Raw genomic sequence first — 18,082 nt, forward strand, 5'->3', positions numbered from 1 at the left:
AGTGAATTCCACACATTCACCACCCTCTGGCTGAAGAAATTTCTCCTCACCTCAGTTTGAGGCGAGTTGTGCCACAATGGCCCGGAATTATAATCCTCTGATTTTTGGTTCTGTTAAAGCAAAACAAGCATGATGTGGAGATGCCGGCGTTGGTCTGGGATGGACACAGTAAGCAGTCTCACAACACCAAGTTAAAATCCAACAAGTTTATTTGGTATCATGAGCTTGCGGAGCGCTGCCCCTTCATCAAGTAATCACTCACCTGATAAAGGAGCGGCGCTCCGAAAACTCGTGATACCAAATAAACCTGTTGGACTTTAACCTGGTGTTGCAAAACAAACAGGCACAAGTGAAATATGTTTCTTTAACACAGCCAAACAGGGAATACAATATGACATGCAATGTTGTTTGTGCAGTCATCTAGGCAATAGCAAAGTTATTTCTGTTACCTGTGTTGGGGACCAGATCAGAAACTCCAAGACGTATTATGAAGTTAGCTTTATTTGATTTTGGCATTAGTGTGAGTATAAGGTGTTTCACTCCAGGTGTGATTCTATTGACCCACGAGGAAGCTTTTATTAAAACAAACTTTATTTAAGAACGCAGTTAGAATATGAATTAGCATAATTTTTGCCAACTAAAATACTTAAACATGATAAAGTATAATTCTTTACAGCTATCACTATAGTTGCAATTTAAGCAATATCCCCATAGACATAAATCCTACTTCAGAACCAATCAGCACCAAAAACAGATATGCCCACATGGATGCTAGATTTCCAGGCTTTTAACCCCAAAGGCACCTGCCTCCCATACAGCAGTCTTCAGTCTTCAGAGAGAGAAAGAGCTACTTCTGTCTAAAGATGATAAGCAGCAACTGAACTGGGTTTCGCTCTGTGAGCCTAGCCCTGGCCAGTCAATGACTTTTTCCATCAAAACCTAAATCAAGCCCCATTCTAAATACCCCAATGGAAAATACTAAAATAACAGCATTAACCCAGATTAAAACAAACATTTAAGCAATTAGGATCAATTATGCTGCTGCAGTAACGATATGGGCTGCTGGATACAGACAAAGCAGCACCAATAAAACAAATCACTGTATTGTCACAATATTTACAACACATATTTACTGCAATGACACAGCTATAATTGGCCCCACAAATCACTTTTACAATAAACTTATTTTCTGAAATAGTTTTAATTCTGAACAACACCATAACAGTTTTAAAATGATCTGTAAATGTTTATACAAGGATAAAAAGAGTTGGAAAATGTAATTATAAACATAATATGGTTGAATAACTTTTTCCTGTATTCAATATTTAAGAGTAATTGTTACAAAAGTTCAGTACAATATAATTTCCAGTTTCTGAAAAAGAGTCTCCAATTAACATGTTAACATGTTCCTTCTCTGCGTAAAACAAGTGTATATTTTAAAGCACCTTTAACTTGTAAAATGACAGCTTAACACTTCAGTACTTGGCTGCACTCCAGTTTCCCAAGGCAGCTACTGAACAAGACTTACACTGTTTTCCTTAAAACTCACCAGTAATTATGTATTTACAATCCAAAACAATATGATGGAATACCTGGTATAACCACAGCTTTAGTAAGCGCAGGTACCTAACTTCCTATTGTCACACATTATCAGCTTCTTTTAAAGAGCTTTCGTTTACTTGCCAGCATTTTAATGGCAATGTCAGCTAGTTTTTAGGTGCCTGCTTTATCCGTTCCTCCTGACATCCACTTCTTCTGGTTATGAGCACAACTTCAGGTGAGTTTCTTCATCGATAGACGTTGTCACATTCTTTAATGCTAATTTATAAAGTCCATTTTCGAACTTCGTACACAGATAGTGACCGCGTGCAAAGTCAGACTCAAACACTGAGAATTGTTTCACAGTTTTCATGTAGAATAGGATGTTCCTTTTCCTGACATCTATTGTCTCTTTTTCTGGGGTGTTCAGCTCCTGTTTTTAAAAAGAAAACATCAAATGCATCACAGTATATCCAGGAAAACTCACTCTAAGTCCATATGACAACATTGCCTTTAAGAACCTTGTGATCTTGATCAATTGGGCCAGTGGGCTGATGAATGGCAGATGGAGTTTAATTTAGACAAATGCGAGGTGATGCATTTTGGCAGATTGAACCAGGGCAGGACTTACTCAGTTAATGGTAGGGTGTTGGGGAGAGTTACAGAACAAAGAGATCTAGGGGTACATGTTCATAGCTCCTTGAAAGTGGAGTCACAGGTGGACAGAGTGGTGAAGAAGACATTCGGCATGCTTAGTTTCATCGGTCAGAACATTGAATACAGGAGTTGGGACGTCGTGTTGAAGTTGTACAAGACATTGGTAAGGCCACACTTGGAATACTGTGTGCAGTTCTGGTCACCCTATTATAGAAAGGATATTATTAAACTAGAAAGAGTGTAGAAAAGATTTACTAGGATGCTACCAGGATTTGATGGTTTGAGTTTTAAGGAGAGGCTGGATAGACTGGTACTTTTTTCTCTGAAGCATAGGAGGCTGAGGGGTGACCTTATAGAGGTCTATAAAATAATGAGGGGCACAGACAAGGTAGATAGTCACTATCTGTTCCCAAAGGTAGGGGAGTCTAAAACTAGAGGGCATAGGTTTAAGGTGAGAGGGGAGAGATACAAAAGTGTCCAGAGGGGCAATTATTTCACACAGAGGGTGGTGAGTGTCTGGAACAAGCTGCCAGAGGTGGTAGTAGAGGCGGGTACAATTTTGTCCTTTAAAAAGCATTTAAATAGTTATATGGGTACGATGGATATAGAGGGATATGGGCTAAATGCGGGCAATTGGGATTAGCTTAGGGGTTTAAAAAAAAGGGCAGCATGGACAAGTTGGGCCAAATGGCCTGTTTCCATGCTGAAAGCCTCTATGACTCTAAACTAAATAGCATAGACAGGTGAATAAGCCAGAGAATGCAGATACAGGAATCGTTAAATATAGTGATGTAAGTTGGTAAGACCATAAGCTGTACTGCGGTTTATTTCTAGAGGAAGAGGATACAAAAGAAGGGAGATAATGTTGTATTTTTCCACCACCCTGGTTCAAGCACACTTGGAGGACAGTGTACAGTTCTGAGCTCTGTACGAGGAACGATATATTGAAACATTGAGTTACAAAGATCTTACCAGAACTGAGAGGTGCAACTATCAGGAAAGGTTGAACAGGCTGGGGCTCTTTTCTATTGAGAAGGCAAAGCAGAGACCTGATAATGATCATTAACATGATGAAGTGGTTCAAATGGATGGCGGTGGATATTTTCTTCACCTGCGTGTGTATGTGCTCAGAACTAGTGACCACAAATACAAGATGGTCAGTAATAGACCAAATAAAGAATTTAGGGGAATTCACAGGTGTGGTAGTATAGTGGGTTACACCACTGGATGAGAAATCTAGAGGCCATGACAGATGTTCTGGAGACATTGGTTCAAATCTCATCGTGGCAGCTGAAATTAAATGCTAATCTCAGTAAAGATGACCATGAAACTATCGATTACAATAAAAATCCATCTAGTTCACTAAGGAAATGGGGTGGCACGGTGACACAGTGGTTAGCACTGCTACCTCTCAGCGCCAGGGTTCAATTCCCGGCTTGGGTCACTGTCTCTGTGTGGAGTTTGCACATTCTCCCCGTGTCTGCGTGTCCTCTGGGTGCTCCGGTTTCGTCCCGCAGTCCAAAGATGTGCAGGTTAGGTTGATTGGTCATGCTAAATTGCCCTTTAGTATCAGGGGAACTAGCCAGGGTAAATACATCAGGTTATGAGGATCGGGCCTGGGTGGGATTGTGGTCAGTGCAGACTCGATGGGCCGAATGGCCTCTTTCTGCACTGTAGGATTCTATGATTCTATGAAATCTGCCAGCCTGACCCAGTCTGGCCGGCCTGGGTAAGACGTCATAAAGTCGAAGCTGAAGTGGCCAAGCAAGTCATTCAGTTGTACCAAACCGCTACAGGAGCAGCGTGGTGGCACAGTGGTTAACACTGCTACCTCACAGTGCCAGGGACCCGGGTTCGATTCCCGGCCTCGGGTCACTGTCTGTATGGAGTTTGCACATTCTCCCCGTGTCTGCGTGGGTTTCCTTTGTGTGCTCTGCTTTCCTCCCACAGTCCAAAGATGCACGGGTTAGGTTGATTGGCCGTGCTAAATTGATCCTAGTGTCAGGGGGATTCGCAGGGTAAATATGCAGGGTTACGAGAATAGGGCCTGGTTGGGATTGTTGTCAGTGCAGACTCGATTCACTGTAGGATTATATGATTCAGAAAAGTTGAAAAGGAATAAAACCTGACAGACCACACACCATCATGCTAGGCATTGGATATGACAATGGTACGCCCTCCCCCGTCATCCCAGCAAAGTCATGATAACGATCATCTGGTTGCTTGTGTCACAATTGGGGAAGTAGTCCCACAGACAACAATCCTGCAGCCCCCTTCCTGGTGGCGCTGTGCATGCACTACACCAAATGGACTGCTGAAGTTCGAGAGGGTAGCCCACCTTCACTTTCTCACCGGGAATGCTCACAGCCCATGAAAGAATTCAAAGAAATGTTGGTAAGGGCGAGGAGATGGAGTGGGAATCTCCATGTCCTCATCACTCTCTGTCTCTGACTCAGAGGCGAGAGTCCTAGCGCTGAGCTACTCCTGACCCCAGGCACATTCAGAGTAATCGTGGCACCTCCAACCTACACAAAGGCAGATTGAACCTGAGGCTTTCTGTATGGTCTGGTGACTGTCTGATAATAGTGAGTGGGAGAAGGGGGAAACATGTTCCATCTGCCAACAGATTTTTCCCTCATGGTGAGTAATGGAAGATCGAGCCTTGAGGGCGCTGGTGGAGGTTTGATGTCATGATTTTCAGATTGTACCTACCAGAAACTCAATTCTTGGGGGCTTGGTGCACGACATTTGATATGTCTTTGAGTTGTGTTGTACCACGAAGGAAACTGGAAACGAAAACTTCCGGAAGTTACAATTCTTAGTGCACTCTACTGTCTCGTAGTTAATTATCTCAAACCTAATGCCTGCAAAAAGATCAAAAACAAAGCATGAAAAATCAACTCTGAATCAGGAGTGACGGTTCTGTAACTGAGCTTGCAGGAAACCTGGGGATGTACAAAACTATGAAGGTAGCTGGCCAAATTTGAGAAGGTTGTTGAACTAAATTGGAAAATTGGGCGGAGAAATGGCAGATGGAATTTAATCCAGATAAATGCGAAGTGATGCATTTTGGAAGAACTAATGTAGGGGGGAGTTATACAATAAATGGCAGAGCCATCAAGAGTATAGAAACACAGAGGGACCGAGGTGTGCAAGTCCACAAATCCTTGAAGGTGGCAGCACAGGTGGAGAAGGTGGTGAAGAAGGCATATGGTATGCTTGCCTTTATAGGACGGGGTATAGAGTATAAAAGCTGGAGTCTGATGATGCAGCTGTATAGAACGCTGGTTAGGCCACATTTGGAGTACTGCGTCCAGTTCTGGTCACCGCACTAGCAGAAGGACGTGGAGGCTTTAGAGAGAGTGCAGAGAAGGTTTACCAGGATGTTGCCTGGTATGGAGGGTCTTAGCTATGAGGAGAGATTGGTTAAACTGGGCTTGTTCTCCCTGGAAAGACGGAGAATGAGGGGAGACCTAATAGAGGTGTACACAATTATGAAGGGTATAGATAGGGTGAACAGTGGGAAGCTTTTTTCCAGGTTGGAGGTGACGATCACAAGGGGTCACGGGGCTCAAGGTGAGAGGGGCGAGGTATAACTCAGATATCAGAGGGACGTTTTTTACGCAGAGAGTGGTCGGGGCCTGGAATGTGCTGCCAAGTAGGGCGGTGGAGGCAGACACACTGGCATCGTTTAATACTTACCTGGATAGTCACATGAGCAGTCTGGGAATGGAGGGATACAAACGAATGGTCTAGTTGGACCAATGAGCAGCAAAGGCTTGGAGGGCCGAAGGGCGTGTTTCCTGTGCTGTACTGTTCTTTGTTCTTTGTTAAAGTTCTTTTGGATAGCAGTGTAAGATACATTGTGCCAAACCTTTATAAAATACTGGTTAGGCCCTGATGCGCGATTAATCCACTCGGGAGGCTAGATCATACCCGGGAATAAAGGCATTTATTCGCAACAAGAATAGAGCATACTGCTTAACAATACTATCCCAGACTAAGGGCCACTAGGAAGTGGCAGTGACCTTTATACTCCTATAAGAAGGCAGAGCCAAACGGAGTGTACCACAGAACAATGCTAACAGGTGGAACACCCCAACCCTAACCCCAACAGTAACAAGAGTAACATATGTACAAGTACCCATAGTGGTAACCATCTATGGTTCAGTACTCATAGTGGTAACCATCTATGGTTCACCACATTCACCCCTCCTTTAAAACAAAGGCCGGTGGGGTAAAAAGACAATACGAACTGTCCATATGTTTACAAGTTCAGTCGTATCGGAGGTCCGCACCGTCTCTGCGACCTCCGCAGCACTGGCTCCAGTGCCGGTTCTGGTGACCGTGGTGTCCCTCTCTCCAAGGTGGTGTCCAGTGACTCCTCCAGTTCCTCACGCACCTGTGGACCTCGAGGTGGCGACAATCTCCTGGACTCAGGCAAGCTGTACACGGGAGTAAGAGGATTAAGTGGAGGTCCCGATGCTGCCCGCGCCGTGTCAGGAGGGGAGAGAATGGGCAAAGGAATCCTAACCAGGGGTGCGGGAGTGACGGGGGTTTCCAGGTCCCCTGCAGGCGCCAGATCTCTGATAGAGACAGTGTCCTCTCGCCCGTCAGGATATGCCACATAGGCATATTGAGGGTTGGCGTGGAGGAGATGGACCAAAGGGTCGGACTTGCGGGCCCTAACATGCCGCCGCAGGAGGACAGGTCCTGAGTACGTCAACCAAGACGGCAGTGAGGTCCCAGAGGAAGACCTCCTGGGGAAGGTAAACATCCGCTCATGTGGGGTAGCGTTGGTTGCCGTACACAGGAGGGACCGGATTGAATGGAGCGCATCAGAAAGTACCTCTTGCCAACGGGAGACTGGAAGACCCCTAGACCTTAGCGCCAGTAAGACAGCCTTCCACACTGTAGCGTTTTCTCTCTCGACCTGCCCGTTACCCCGGGGGTTGTAACTCGTAGTCCTACTTGGAGGCAATTCCTTTAGAGAGCAGGTATTGCCTCAAGTCGTCGCTCATAAACGACGAACCCCTATCACTGTGGATATAACTGGGGTAGCCGAACAGGGTAAAAAAACTCCGCAGGGCTTTGATGACCGTGGCAGCGGACATGTCAGAACAGGGGATGGCAAAGGGGAATCGGGAGTACTCGTCAACCACGTTGAGGAAATACACATTCCGATCTGTCGAAGGAAGGGGGCCCTTGAAATCGACACTCAGTCGTTCAAAAGGGCGAGTGGCCTTAATGAGGTGTGCCCTGTCAGGCCGGTAGAAGTGCGGCTTGCACTCTGCACATACCTGGCAGCTTCGAGTTATTCGATGGCCTCTTTGTAATCTTGGGAATCACGGATTGTTGCATACACAGTGTCGCTCACCCTTGCGTGGAGGACCCGCAATCTGTCGGCGTCGGTCTGGACTGCTGTCGAGGCGTCAATATAATCCTGGAAACACTTCAACCAATGGTCGAAAGTGTTCGACGCTCCCGCGGCACGCGGATCCAAGGTTAGCCGATCGGGTTTCAGCATCTGCTCCATTTTTTTGAACAAAATTGTTGCGAATAAAATTGATGCGCGATTAATCCACTCGGGAGGCTAGATCGTACCCGGGAATAAAGGCTTTTATTCGCAACAAGAATAGAGCATACTGCTTAACAATACTATCCCAGACTAAAGGGTCACTAGGAAGTGGCAGTGACCTTTATACTCCTATAAGAAGGCAGAACAATGCTAACAGGTGGAACACCCCAACCCTAACCCCAACAGTAACAAGAGTAACATATGTACAAGTACCCATGGTGGTAACCATCTATGGTTCAGTACCCATAGTGGTAACCATCTATGGTTCAGTACCCATAGTGGTAACCATCTATGGTTCAGTACCCATAGTGGTAACCATCTATGGTTCAGTACCCATAGTGGTAACCATCTATGGTTCAGTACCCATAGTGGTAACCATCTATGGTTCACCACAGGCCCCAACAAGATTTGCGACCAATCCCAGGTACCTCACTTTAGGAAGGATGTCAAAGTCTTGTTGAAAGGAGATTTGCTGGAATGGTTCCAGAAATGAGGGACCTCAATCCACCCTGTTCCTTCCTGGTGAGTTGGGTTACGTTGAAACCCCTGAGTTAATGTGGAGAGACTGGAGAAGCTGGGTTCCTCCTTAGAGTAGAGAGCTTAGGCCAGCACTGTGGCGCACAGTGGTTAGCACTGCTGCCTCACAGCGTCAGGGACCCGGGTTCGATTCTTGGCTTGGGTCACTGCTCTGCAGAGTTTGCATGTTCTCCCTCGTGTCTACATGCGTTTCCTCCAACAGTCCAAAAGACGTACTGGGTTGGGTGCTAAATTCTCCCTCAATGTACCCAAACAGGCCGGACTGTGGCAACTAGGGGATTTTCACAGTAACTTCATTGCAGTGTTAATGTAAGCCTACTTGTGACTAATAAATAAACTTTAAGCTACTAGATTCAATACAGGTGTTCAGAATTATGAGCAGTTTCGACTGAGTAGATAGGGCAAAATAGTTTATGGGTCACCACGGAACCATAGAAAATTACAGCTCAGAAACAGGCCTTTTGGCCCTTCTTGTCTGTGCCGAACTATTTTTTGCCTAGTCCCACTGACCTGCACTTGGACCATATCCCTCCACACCCCTCTCATCCATGAACCCGTCCAAGTTTTTCTTAAATGTTAAAAGTGACCCTGCATTTACCACTTTATCCGGCAGCTCATTCCACACTCCCACCACTCTCTGCGTGAAGAAGCCCCCCCTAATATTCCCTTTAAACTTTTCTCCTTTCACCCTTAACCCATGCCCTCTGGTTTTTTTCTCCCCTAGCCTCAGCAGAAAAAGCCTGCTTGCATTCACTCTAACTATACCCATCAAAATCTTATACACCTCTATCAAATCTCCCCTCAATCTTCTACGCTCCAGGGAATAAAGTCCCAACCTATTCAATCTCTCTCTGTAACTCAGCTTCTCAAGTCCCGGCAACATCCTTGTGAACCTTCTCTGCACTCTTTCAACCTTATTTACATCCTTCCTGTAACTAGGTGACCAAAACTGTACACAATACTCCAAATTCGGCCTCACCAATGCCTTATATAACCTTACCATAACACTCCAACTTTTATACTCGATACTCCAATTTATAAAGGCCAATGTACCAAAGGCACTCTTTACGACCCTATCCACCTGTGACATCACTTTTAGGGAATTCTGTACCTATATTCCCAGATCCCTCTGTTCAACTGCACTCTTCAGAGTCCTACCATTTACCCTGGACATTCTTCTTTGGTTTGTCCTTCCAAAGTGCAATATCTCACACTTGTCTGCGTTAAATTCCATTTGCCATTTTTTAGCCCATTTTTCTAGTTGGTCCAAATCCCTCTGCAAGCTTTGAAAACCTTCCTCACTGTCCACTACACCTGCAATCTTTGTATCATCAGCAAACCTGCTGATCCAATTTACCACATTATCATCCAGATCATTGATATAGATGACAAACAACAATGGACCCAACACCGATCCCTGCGGCACACCACTAGTCACAGGCCTCCACTCAGAGAAGCAATCCTCCACAACCACTCTCTGGCTTCTTCCATTGAGTCAGTGTTTAATCCAATTTACTACCTCCCCATGTATACCTAGTGACTGAACCTTCCTAACTAACCTCCCATGAGGGACCTTGTCAAAGGCCTTGCTGAAATCCAAGTAGACAACATCCACCGCCTTCCCTTCATCCACTTTCCTGGTAACCTCCTCGAAAAACTCTAATAGATTGGTCAAAGATGACCTACCACGCACAAAGCCATGTTGACTCTCCCTAATAAGTCCCTGTCTATCCAAATATTTGTAGATCCTATCCCTTATCACACCTTCCAATAACTTGCCCACCACCGACGTCAAACTTACTGGCCTATAATTTCCCGGATTTCTTTTGGAACCTTTTTTAAACAACGGAACAACATGAGCCACCCTCCAATCATCCGGCACCTCCCCCGTGAATACTGACATTTTAAATATGTCTGCCAGGGCCCCTGCAAGTCCAACACTAGCTTCCCTCAAGGTCCGTGGGAATACCCTGTCCGGTCCTGGGGATTTATCCACTCTGATTTGCCTCAAGACAGCGAGCAACTCCTCCCCTTTAATCTGTAAAGGTTCCATGACCTCCCTACCAGTTTGCCCTATTTCCGTAGACTCCATGCCCGTTTCCTCAGTAAATACGGATGCAAAAAAACCATTTAGTATCTCCCCCATCTCTTTTGGTTCCATACACAGTCTACCACTCTGGTCTTCAAGAGGACCAATTTTATTCCTCACTATCCTTTTGCTCCTAACATACCTATAGAAGCTCTTTGGATTTTCCTTCACTCTGTCTGCCAAAGCAACCTCATGTCTTCTTTTAGCCCTCCTGATTTCCCTCTTAAGTAGCTTCTTGCACTTTTTATACTTCTCGAGCATCTGATCTGTTCCTTGCTGCCTGTACATTTCATAGAACTCTCTCTTCCTCTTAATCAGTGTTACAATCTCCCTCGAGAACCAAGGTTCCTTATTCCTATTTACTTTGCCTTTAATCCTGACAGGAACATACAAACTCTGCACTCTCAAAATTTCTCCTTTGAAGGCCTCCCACTTTCCATTTACATCCTTACCAGAGAACAGCCTGTGCCAATCCACACTTCCCAGATCCCTTCTCATTTCATCAAATTTGGCCTTTTTCCAGTTCAGAACTTCAACCCGAGGACCAGATCTATCCTTATCCATGATCAGGTTGAAACTAATGGCATTATGATCACTGGATCCAAAGTGTTCCCTCACACTCACATCCATCACCTGCCCTAACTCATTTCCCAATAGGAGATCCAATATCGCATCCTCTCTAGTTGGCACCTCTATATACTGATGTAGAAAATTCTCCTGAACACGTTTTACAAACTCTACCCCGTCTAAACCTTTAACAGTATGCGAGTCCCAATCTATATGTGGAAAATTAAAATCCCCTACTATCACAACTTTGTGTTTCTTGCAGTTGTCAGCTATCTCTCCGCTGATTTGCTCCTCCAATTCTCGCTGACTATTGGGTGGTCTATAATACAACTCCATTAATGTAGTCATACCTTTCCTGTTTCTCAGCTCCACCCATAGGGCCTCTGTAGACAAGCTCCCTAATCTATCCTGCCTGAGTACCGCTGTAACATTTTCCCTGACCAACAATGCCACCCCCCCACCTTTTATCCCTCTGCCTCTATCCCGCCTGAAACATTGGAACCCTGGAACATTGAGCTGCCAGTCCTGCCCCTCCTGTAGACGGACTAGTCAATTAAACCCAAAAGTAATCGAGTGCATTCTGAAGAATGGAAAATTGTTAAACGTACTACTGAAACTTTTTAAAAACTCGCTTCTATCACTCTGCATTGTAACAGATTTTGCAGCAATTCCTCCTCCATACACAAACACAACCTCCTAGAAGATGGAGATGGATTAAGATGTGGCTGGGCTGTGATGCCTCTCATGATTGAATTGTCCTCCCGTACTTCTGACTGAGGCTCAGATGCTATTTGGGTGAAGTGTTGGTCAATGGCCACAGTGCCAGAGTTAAGGCCTAGCCTCAGGATGTCGAGAGGTTTTCTTAGGGTCATATCTATGACTCTGACTGTGCTCTAACAGATCAAATCCCAGCCCTTGGCTGTAGTGCTCACCACCATTCCCTTTGTGTTGCAGTTAGCCACTAAGCCAGAAGGTCTACCCAGGCGAGCTGCTGTAAATGTATCCCAAACAGGAGTTTATTTCATTCTAGCCCAGCTGGTTGGTGACATCAGATGCCTTTTTACATCCCTCTCTGACTTACCTTCTTGTTGTTTTCAATGATTTGACTTCAAAATGGCCGACAGCATATTCTTCTCCCCCACAAAACCCATCCTGTTCCCTCCTGTTGAGTTAGGTTACAATAACTTCCCCCGAACATTTCCCCTGTACCTACCCCTCAGCACCTTAAACCTGTGTCCTCTCGTAGCAACCATTTCCGCCCTGGGAAAAAGCCTCTGAGAGTCCACCCGATCTGTGCCTCTCAACATCTTATACACCTCTATTAGGTCTCCTCTCATCCTTCGTCTCTCCAAGGAGAAAAGACCGAGCTCCCTCAGCCTATCCTCATATGGCATGCCATTCAATCCAAGCAACATCCTTGTAAATCTCCTCTGCACCCTTTCAATCTTTTCCACATCCTTCCTATAGTGAGGCGACCAGAACTGAGCACAGTACTCCAAGTGGGGTCTGACGAGGGTCTTATATAGCTGCATCATTATCCCCAGACTCCTAAAATGGATTATGTTAGTCAAGAACGTAATGGATTCTTGGGTTTTACAGCAAGAGTTTCGCAACAGCAAATTCACGGTTTTTGAAATTTGCTCATGGGATGTGAGTGTCGCTGGCTCGGCGTTGGTGGGCTTTCTTAACTATAGTATCGGCATGCGGGGACCAGGACAGGTTGTTGGTCATCTGGACACCTAAAAACCTGAAGCTCTCGACCCTTTCTACTTCATCCCCATTGATGTATTTGAACTTTTCAATCGCTCGTCCCCACTAAGTACACACCAGGCCCCTTAAAAATAACAATATAAACTTAACTGTGACTTGGGATTGGATAACATGAACATTAATATTCCAGTTTTAAATTTGCCAACACAAATAAATACCTTCAGCCTTTTGTTTCTCATTTAAGTCTCGAAATTCAGCTGTTTTGTTATTCGTGAATACCAACAATTTATGAAGGTGATCCTGCAAAAACACGGGCTTCTTGTCCGAAAAGTCGAGACAATCTTTCTCAAAACCTGAATGAAAAGAAACCATTTTACAGACTGGCAACAACACCAAGTACAGCCTTTTCCAGAGTCACAAGTTCCACAGAATTGGAAACAGGAATTCCCCTGCCAGGATCGGAGCATCCATCACAGACACAGGAATACCATCAGCACCAAGTCCCCCCCGTCCCCCCCCGCCCCCCCGCCGGTCACACAGCATCCCGAGCTCGCAGCATCACAACCACTCCATCATCTCAGCCCCTTCACCTCCGAAAACCACAGCGGCTCAAGAAGGCAGCTCGCCACCACCTTTTCAAAGGGCCATTAGGGATGGGCAATGATTCCGGGACGAAAGGGTTTTAAAATTAAAGTTTACTCATTAGTGTCACAAATAGGCCTACATTAACACTGCAGTGAAGTTACTGTAACACATGAGGAGAGATTAAACAGTTTGGGCTTGTACTCGCTGGAGTTTAGAAGGATGAGAGAGGATCACGTGGGGCGGTACGGGTGGTACAGTGGCAGGCATGGCCAATCCACCTAACCCGCACATCTCTGGACTGTGGGAGGAAACCGGAGCACCCGGAGGAAACCCACGCAGACACGGGGAGAATGGGCAAACTCTACACAGACATTGACCCAAGCCGGGAATTGAACCCAGGTCCCTGGTGCTGTGAGGCAGCAGCGCTAATCACTGTGCCACCGTGCCACCCTCAGAATTAAAGATTAATCTCCAGGTGAGAAACACCTGGGAATTATTATGTTTTTTTCAAAATTCTTTGAACATTATAGTTATGGATAATAAAACATCTAAGATTGAAAGGAAATATTGGATAATGAAGAGTGTGTTAGCTTTCTGACTAGGCAGTGGGAAGACTGGAGTGTGCAATGTTGGTCGACCAACAGGGGTTGAGGTGATTGGAGTCAGGATGTTATGTGATCAAATCTACTGAGGGAGTGCCGAACTGTCAGAGGGTCAGTGTTGAGGGAGTGCTGCACTGTCAGAGGGTCAGTACTGAGGGGGTGCCGCACTGTCAGAGGGTCAGTACTGAGGGAGTGCCGAACTGTCAGAGGGTCAGTACGGAGGGAGTGCCGAACTGTCAGAGGGTCAGTGCTGAGGGAGTGCCGCACTGTCAGAGGGTCAGTACTGAGGGAGTGCCGCACTGTCAGAGAGTCAGTACTAAGGGAGTTTCTGCCATTTCAGAGGGTCAGTACTGAGGGAGTGCCGCACTGTCAGAGGGTCAGTGCTGAGGGAGTGCCGCACTGTCAGAGGGTCAGTACTGAGGGAGTTTCTGCCATATCAGAGGGTCAGTACTGAGGGAGTGCCGCACTGTCAGAGGGTCAGTACTGAGGGAGTGCCGCACTGTCAGAGAGTCAGTACTGAGGGAGTTTCTGCCATATCAGAGGGTCAGTACTGAGGGAGTGCCGCACTGTCAGAGGGTCAGTACTGAGGGAGTGCCGCACTGTCAGAGGGTCAGTACTGAGGGAGTGCCGCACTGTCAGAGGGTCAGTACTGAGGGAGTGCCGCACTGTCAGAGGGCGGCATAGTGTTCTGTGAATGGCCTCCTTCTTCACTGTAGGGATTCTATGGAAGAAAGCAGGTGACCCGGTCATTATCACACATCTGTGGGATCTTACTGTGCACACATTTGGTTGCTGTGTCTCCGACATTACTGTAGCAACTGCACTTCATTGGGCTTGTAACATCCTGAGGTCAGGACAGATGGTTTAGTTACAGACTTTAGGTGTGAGTCTTTCTTGAATGTATTTACTCAAATAATTCAAAGCAATCAACAATTGTGTTAAAATAGCAGAAAGAGGAACTTTATATCGACTTGTTACGGAGAGGATTTAACTCCAATTAAAGACTGGAACTGAGAATGTACAGCCCTGAAGTGTTGAATATTTGAAATTTTTCACATCTTACCGTCTGTAATTTCTTCGCCTTTCAGCACAAGTCATGAAAGAGAAAAGGAAGAATTATTGAAAGGCTGATCCCGGTCACAAGCCAGTCCGAATCTCTCTCGCAATTTAGTGCAATTGATAATTATTCTCAGTGAGTGCATTGTAAAATAACACTGTGCTACACATCGCCATTTGAGGCTCAAAGGAGGAACTTTTCCTGTCCAAGTTGCCACGGGAATCACACGGGGTAGGGGGGGGGGGGGAGGGAGTGGACCATGCAAAGGTCCATCAGGTGGGATTTTCAGGTTTTGGGGTGAGCGCGGTTAGAAAATCCCACTCTATGGGTCTAACTCTTACCTTGTAATTAGAAGGAAATGTACACAAATGCTTAATCCGGAGAATAAAACAAAAAAACCAAGGTGGAAAACTCCACTGCAGAACTGAGGGGGTGCCGCACAGTCAGAGGGTCAGTACTGAGGGAGTGCCGCACTGTCAGAGAGTCAGTGCTGAGGGAGTGCCGCACTGTCAGAGGGTCAGTGCTGAGGGAGTGCCGCACTGTCAGAGGATCAGTACTGAGGGAGTGCCACACTACCAGAGGGTCAGTACTGAGGGAGTGCCGCACTGTCAGAGGGTCAGAACTGAGGGAGTGCCACACTGTCAGAGGGTCAGTGCTGAGGGAGTGCTGCACTGTCAGAGGGTCAGTGCTGAGGGAGTGCCGTACTGTCAGAGGGTCAGTACTGAGTGCTGCACTGTCATAGGGTTAAACTCAAGCTAAAAAGAAGTGTTTTCCCTCTCTTCCTGTTGTTTTGAACATTCTGCTGCTTAGCTGAAAACAAGATATTATTTTCCTGAAGGGTGATAATCTGCTGTTGTTGGGGACTGGATCAGAGCCTCTCTGGTGTTTTGGGAAGTTGTCTTGTCTCCAAACTGTTCGGAGTGAAACCAGAGGTCTGCAGACTTGAACCAAAGCACTCAATTTCCATTATCGCATGGGCAGTAAACCTTGCTTTATTGAACCTGTTTAAAGGGTTTTGTCTATGGCAAGGGCTTTGGTTTGATTAGAACATAGAACATAGAACAGTACAGCACAGAACAGGCCCTTCGGCCCATGATGTTGTGCCGAGCTTTGTCTGAAACCCAGACCAAGCTATTTCCTCCCTATCATCCCGAAGTACTCCATGTGCCTATCCAATAGCTTCTTAAATGTTCCTAAAGTTTCTGACTCCATTATCCCTGCAGGCAGTCCATTCCACACCCCAACCACTCTCTGAGTAAAAAACCTACCTCGGACATCCTTCCTATATCTCCCACCATGAACCCTATAGTTATGCCCCCTAGTTACCGCTCCATTCACCCGAGGAAATAGTCTTTGAACGTTCACTCTATCTATCCCCCTCATCATCTTATAAACCTCTATCAAGTCTCCTCTCAACCTCCCCCGCTCCAAAGAGAAATGTCCAAGTTCCCTCAACCTTTCCTCATAAGACCTACCCTCCAAACCAGGCAGCAACCTGGTAAATCTCCTCTGCACTCTTTCCAGCGCTTCCACATCCTTCTTGTAGTGAGGTGACCAGAACTGCACACAATATTCCAAATGTGGTCAGCTGAACACCTTAGATATCTTTGTTAAGGGTTATGCATTATAGTGGTTGTTTTGTTTCTCATTTGTAATTGAGAAACAAAAGAAGTTGTTGCTAATTTTCTTACTATACTTGTCAACTACATTCTTAAATAAACTTTGTTTGATAAAAGCTCTGTAGTGAGTCACTGGAATCATACCTGAAGTGGAACATCTCATGCTTATCCGAGCCAAATTCAAGATGCAAAACTTATGATCGAGGCAGTCTTCATAAAACACATTAGAGTTTCTAATCTGAACTATAACATCATGATGACCATCAAGTCCTAGGGTGGGACTCGAACCCAGAGCTTCTGGGTCAGAGAAGGCATGCTAACCCACTGCGCCACAGGACCTCCTTAACACATGTACCCAGAGATATTTGTGGCATTAATAGAACATCATTTCTAGGATTACACTGTATGTTGTACATATGGATTTTCAGAAGGCATTTGATATGGTGCCATGTGAGAGGCCTGATTATTAATGGCATGTGATGTTAAGAACTAACTGAATACTTCAACTAAATTGTGAAGAAGATTGTTAAATAGACATAGTTACATTGAGTTACCTCAAATCTTTGGTATAGAAAAGGGCTGTTTGCCCCAATTGGTTCCAGGCCTCCTTCCACCTCTCATCATCTCACTCCATCACCATATGGGCATGTGTGTGTATGTGTGTGCATCTGTGTGTGTCTGTTTGTGTGTCGATGTGTGTGTGCCTGTGTGCATGTATCTGTGTGTGCTTGTGTGCACCTGTGTGTATGTGTGTGCATGTGACTGTGTGTGAGTGCCTGTGTGTGTGCGTCTGTCTGTGAATGGGTGTGTATCAATGTGTCTGTCTCTGTGTGCCAGTGTATGTGTCTGTGTGTGTGTTTGTGTGCATGCATGTGTGTATATATGTCTGCATGTGGCTGCATGTGTGTGCGTGCACGTGTGTGTGTGTGTGTGACTGTGTGGATATGTGTGTCTTTGTGTGCCTGAGTGTATGTATCTGTGTGTGCTTGTATATACCTATGTGTATGTCTGTTTGTGTGAAACTGTGTGTGAGTGCATGTGTGTGTGTGTGTGTGTCTGTCTCTGTGTGCTAGTGTCTGTGTTTGTGCGTCTGCATGTGGCTGTGTGTATGCGTGTGTGTGTGCATGTCTGTGTGTGTGTGCATGTCTGTGTGTATGTCTGTGCATGTGACTGTGTGTGTGTGTGTGTGTGTATGTGTGAGAGTGACATGAACACATTCATCCAGAATTCTGAGTGTGTTAGCAGAGACATCAAGAGTCACTCTGGGTGCTGGGTTTACCAGATACCCCGACTGGGAAAGATCTGAGTTGGTTTATTGGTTTCATTGTCCTTCCCCAGCCTCACGATGTGAATCATTCAAAAAACTCACTTTTCAGCCACAAGATGTCATCCTTCAGATCCACTGGTGTCAGTTTTTGTTGATTTTCCAAGCCTTGTAAAAAAAAGGACAAAAGAACAGTGAGAATAAAATGACAAAAGGAATTAAATTGTTACATTGAGCGAGAGCGTCCGGGCTCCCCAGGGTCAGCTTTCAGGACATGC

At 45.7% G+C, this 18,082-nt stretch overlaps 1 protein-coding gene across 5 annotated transcripts in view; it reads right to left on the reverse strand.

Moving 5' to 3' along the window:
• Nucleotides 1-580: 580 nt before the first annotated feature.
• Nucleotides 581-18,082, reverse strand: part of LOC144479966 (uncharacterized) — a 418,329-nt gene continuing 400,827 nt past the window's right edge. For 4 of the 5 annotated variants that reach the window (XM_078199098.1, XM_078199095.1, XM_078199096.1 and 1 more), the window contains exons 4-8: nt 17,910-17,972; nt 14,928-14,945; nt 12,896-13,030; nt 4,909-5,060; nt 581-1,972 (exon numbers count right to left, since the gene is read on the reverse strand). In XM_078199098.1, coding sequence (XP_078055224.1) covers nt 1,760-1,972; nt 4,909-5,060; nt 12,896-13,030; nt 14,928-14,945; nt 17,910-17,972 — 581 coding nt within the window. In that variant the 3' untranslated portion in view covers nt 581-1,759. The remainder of the gene's footprint in view (nt 1,973-4,908; nt 5,061-12,895; nt 13,031-14,927; nt 14,946-17,909; nt 17,973-18,082) is intronic. The other variant, XM_078199099.1, reaches the window with a different exon arrangement.

The sequence above is a fragment of the Mustelus asterias genome, chromosome 27 (assembly GCF_964213995.1).
Source record: "Mustelus asterias chromosome 27, sMusAst1.hap1.1, whole genome shotgun sequence".
Classification (NCBI taxonomy): Eukaryota; Metazoa; Chordata; class Chondrichthyes; order Carcharhiniformes; family Triakidae; genus Mustelus; species Mustelus asterias.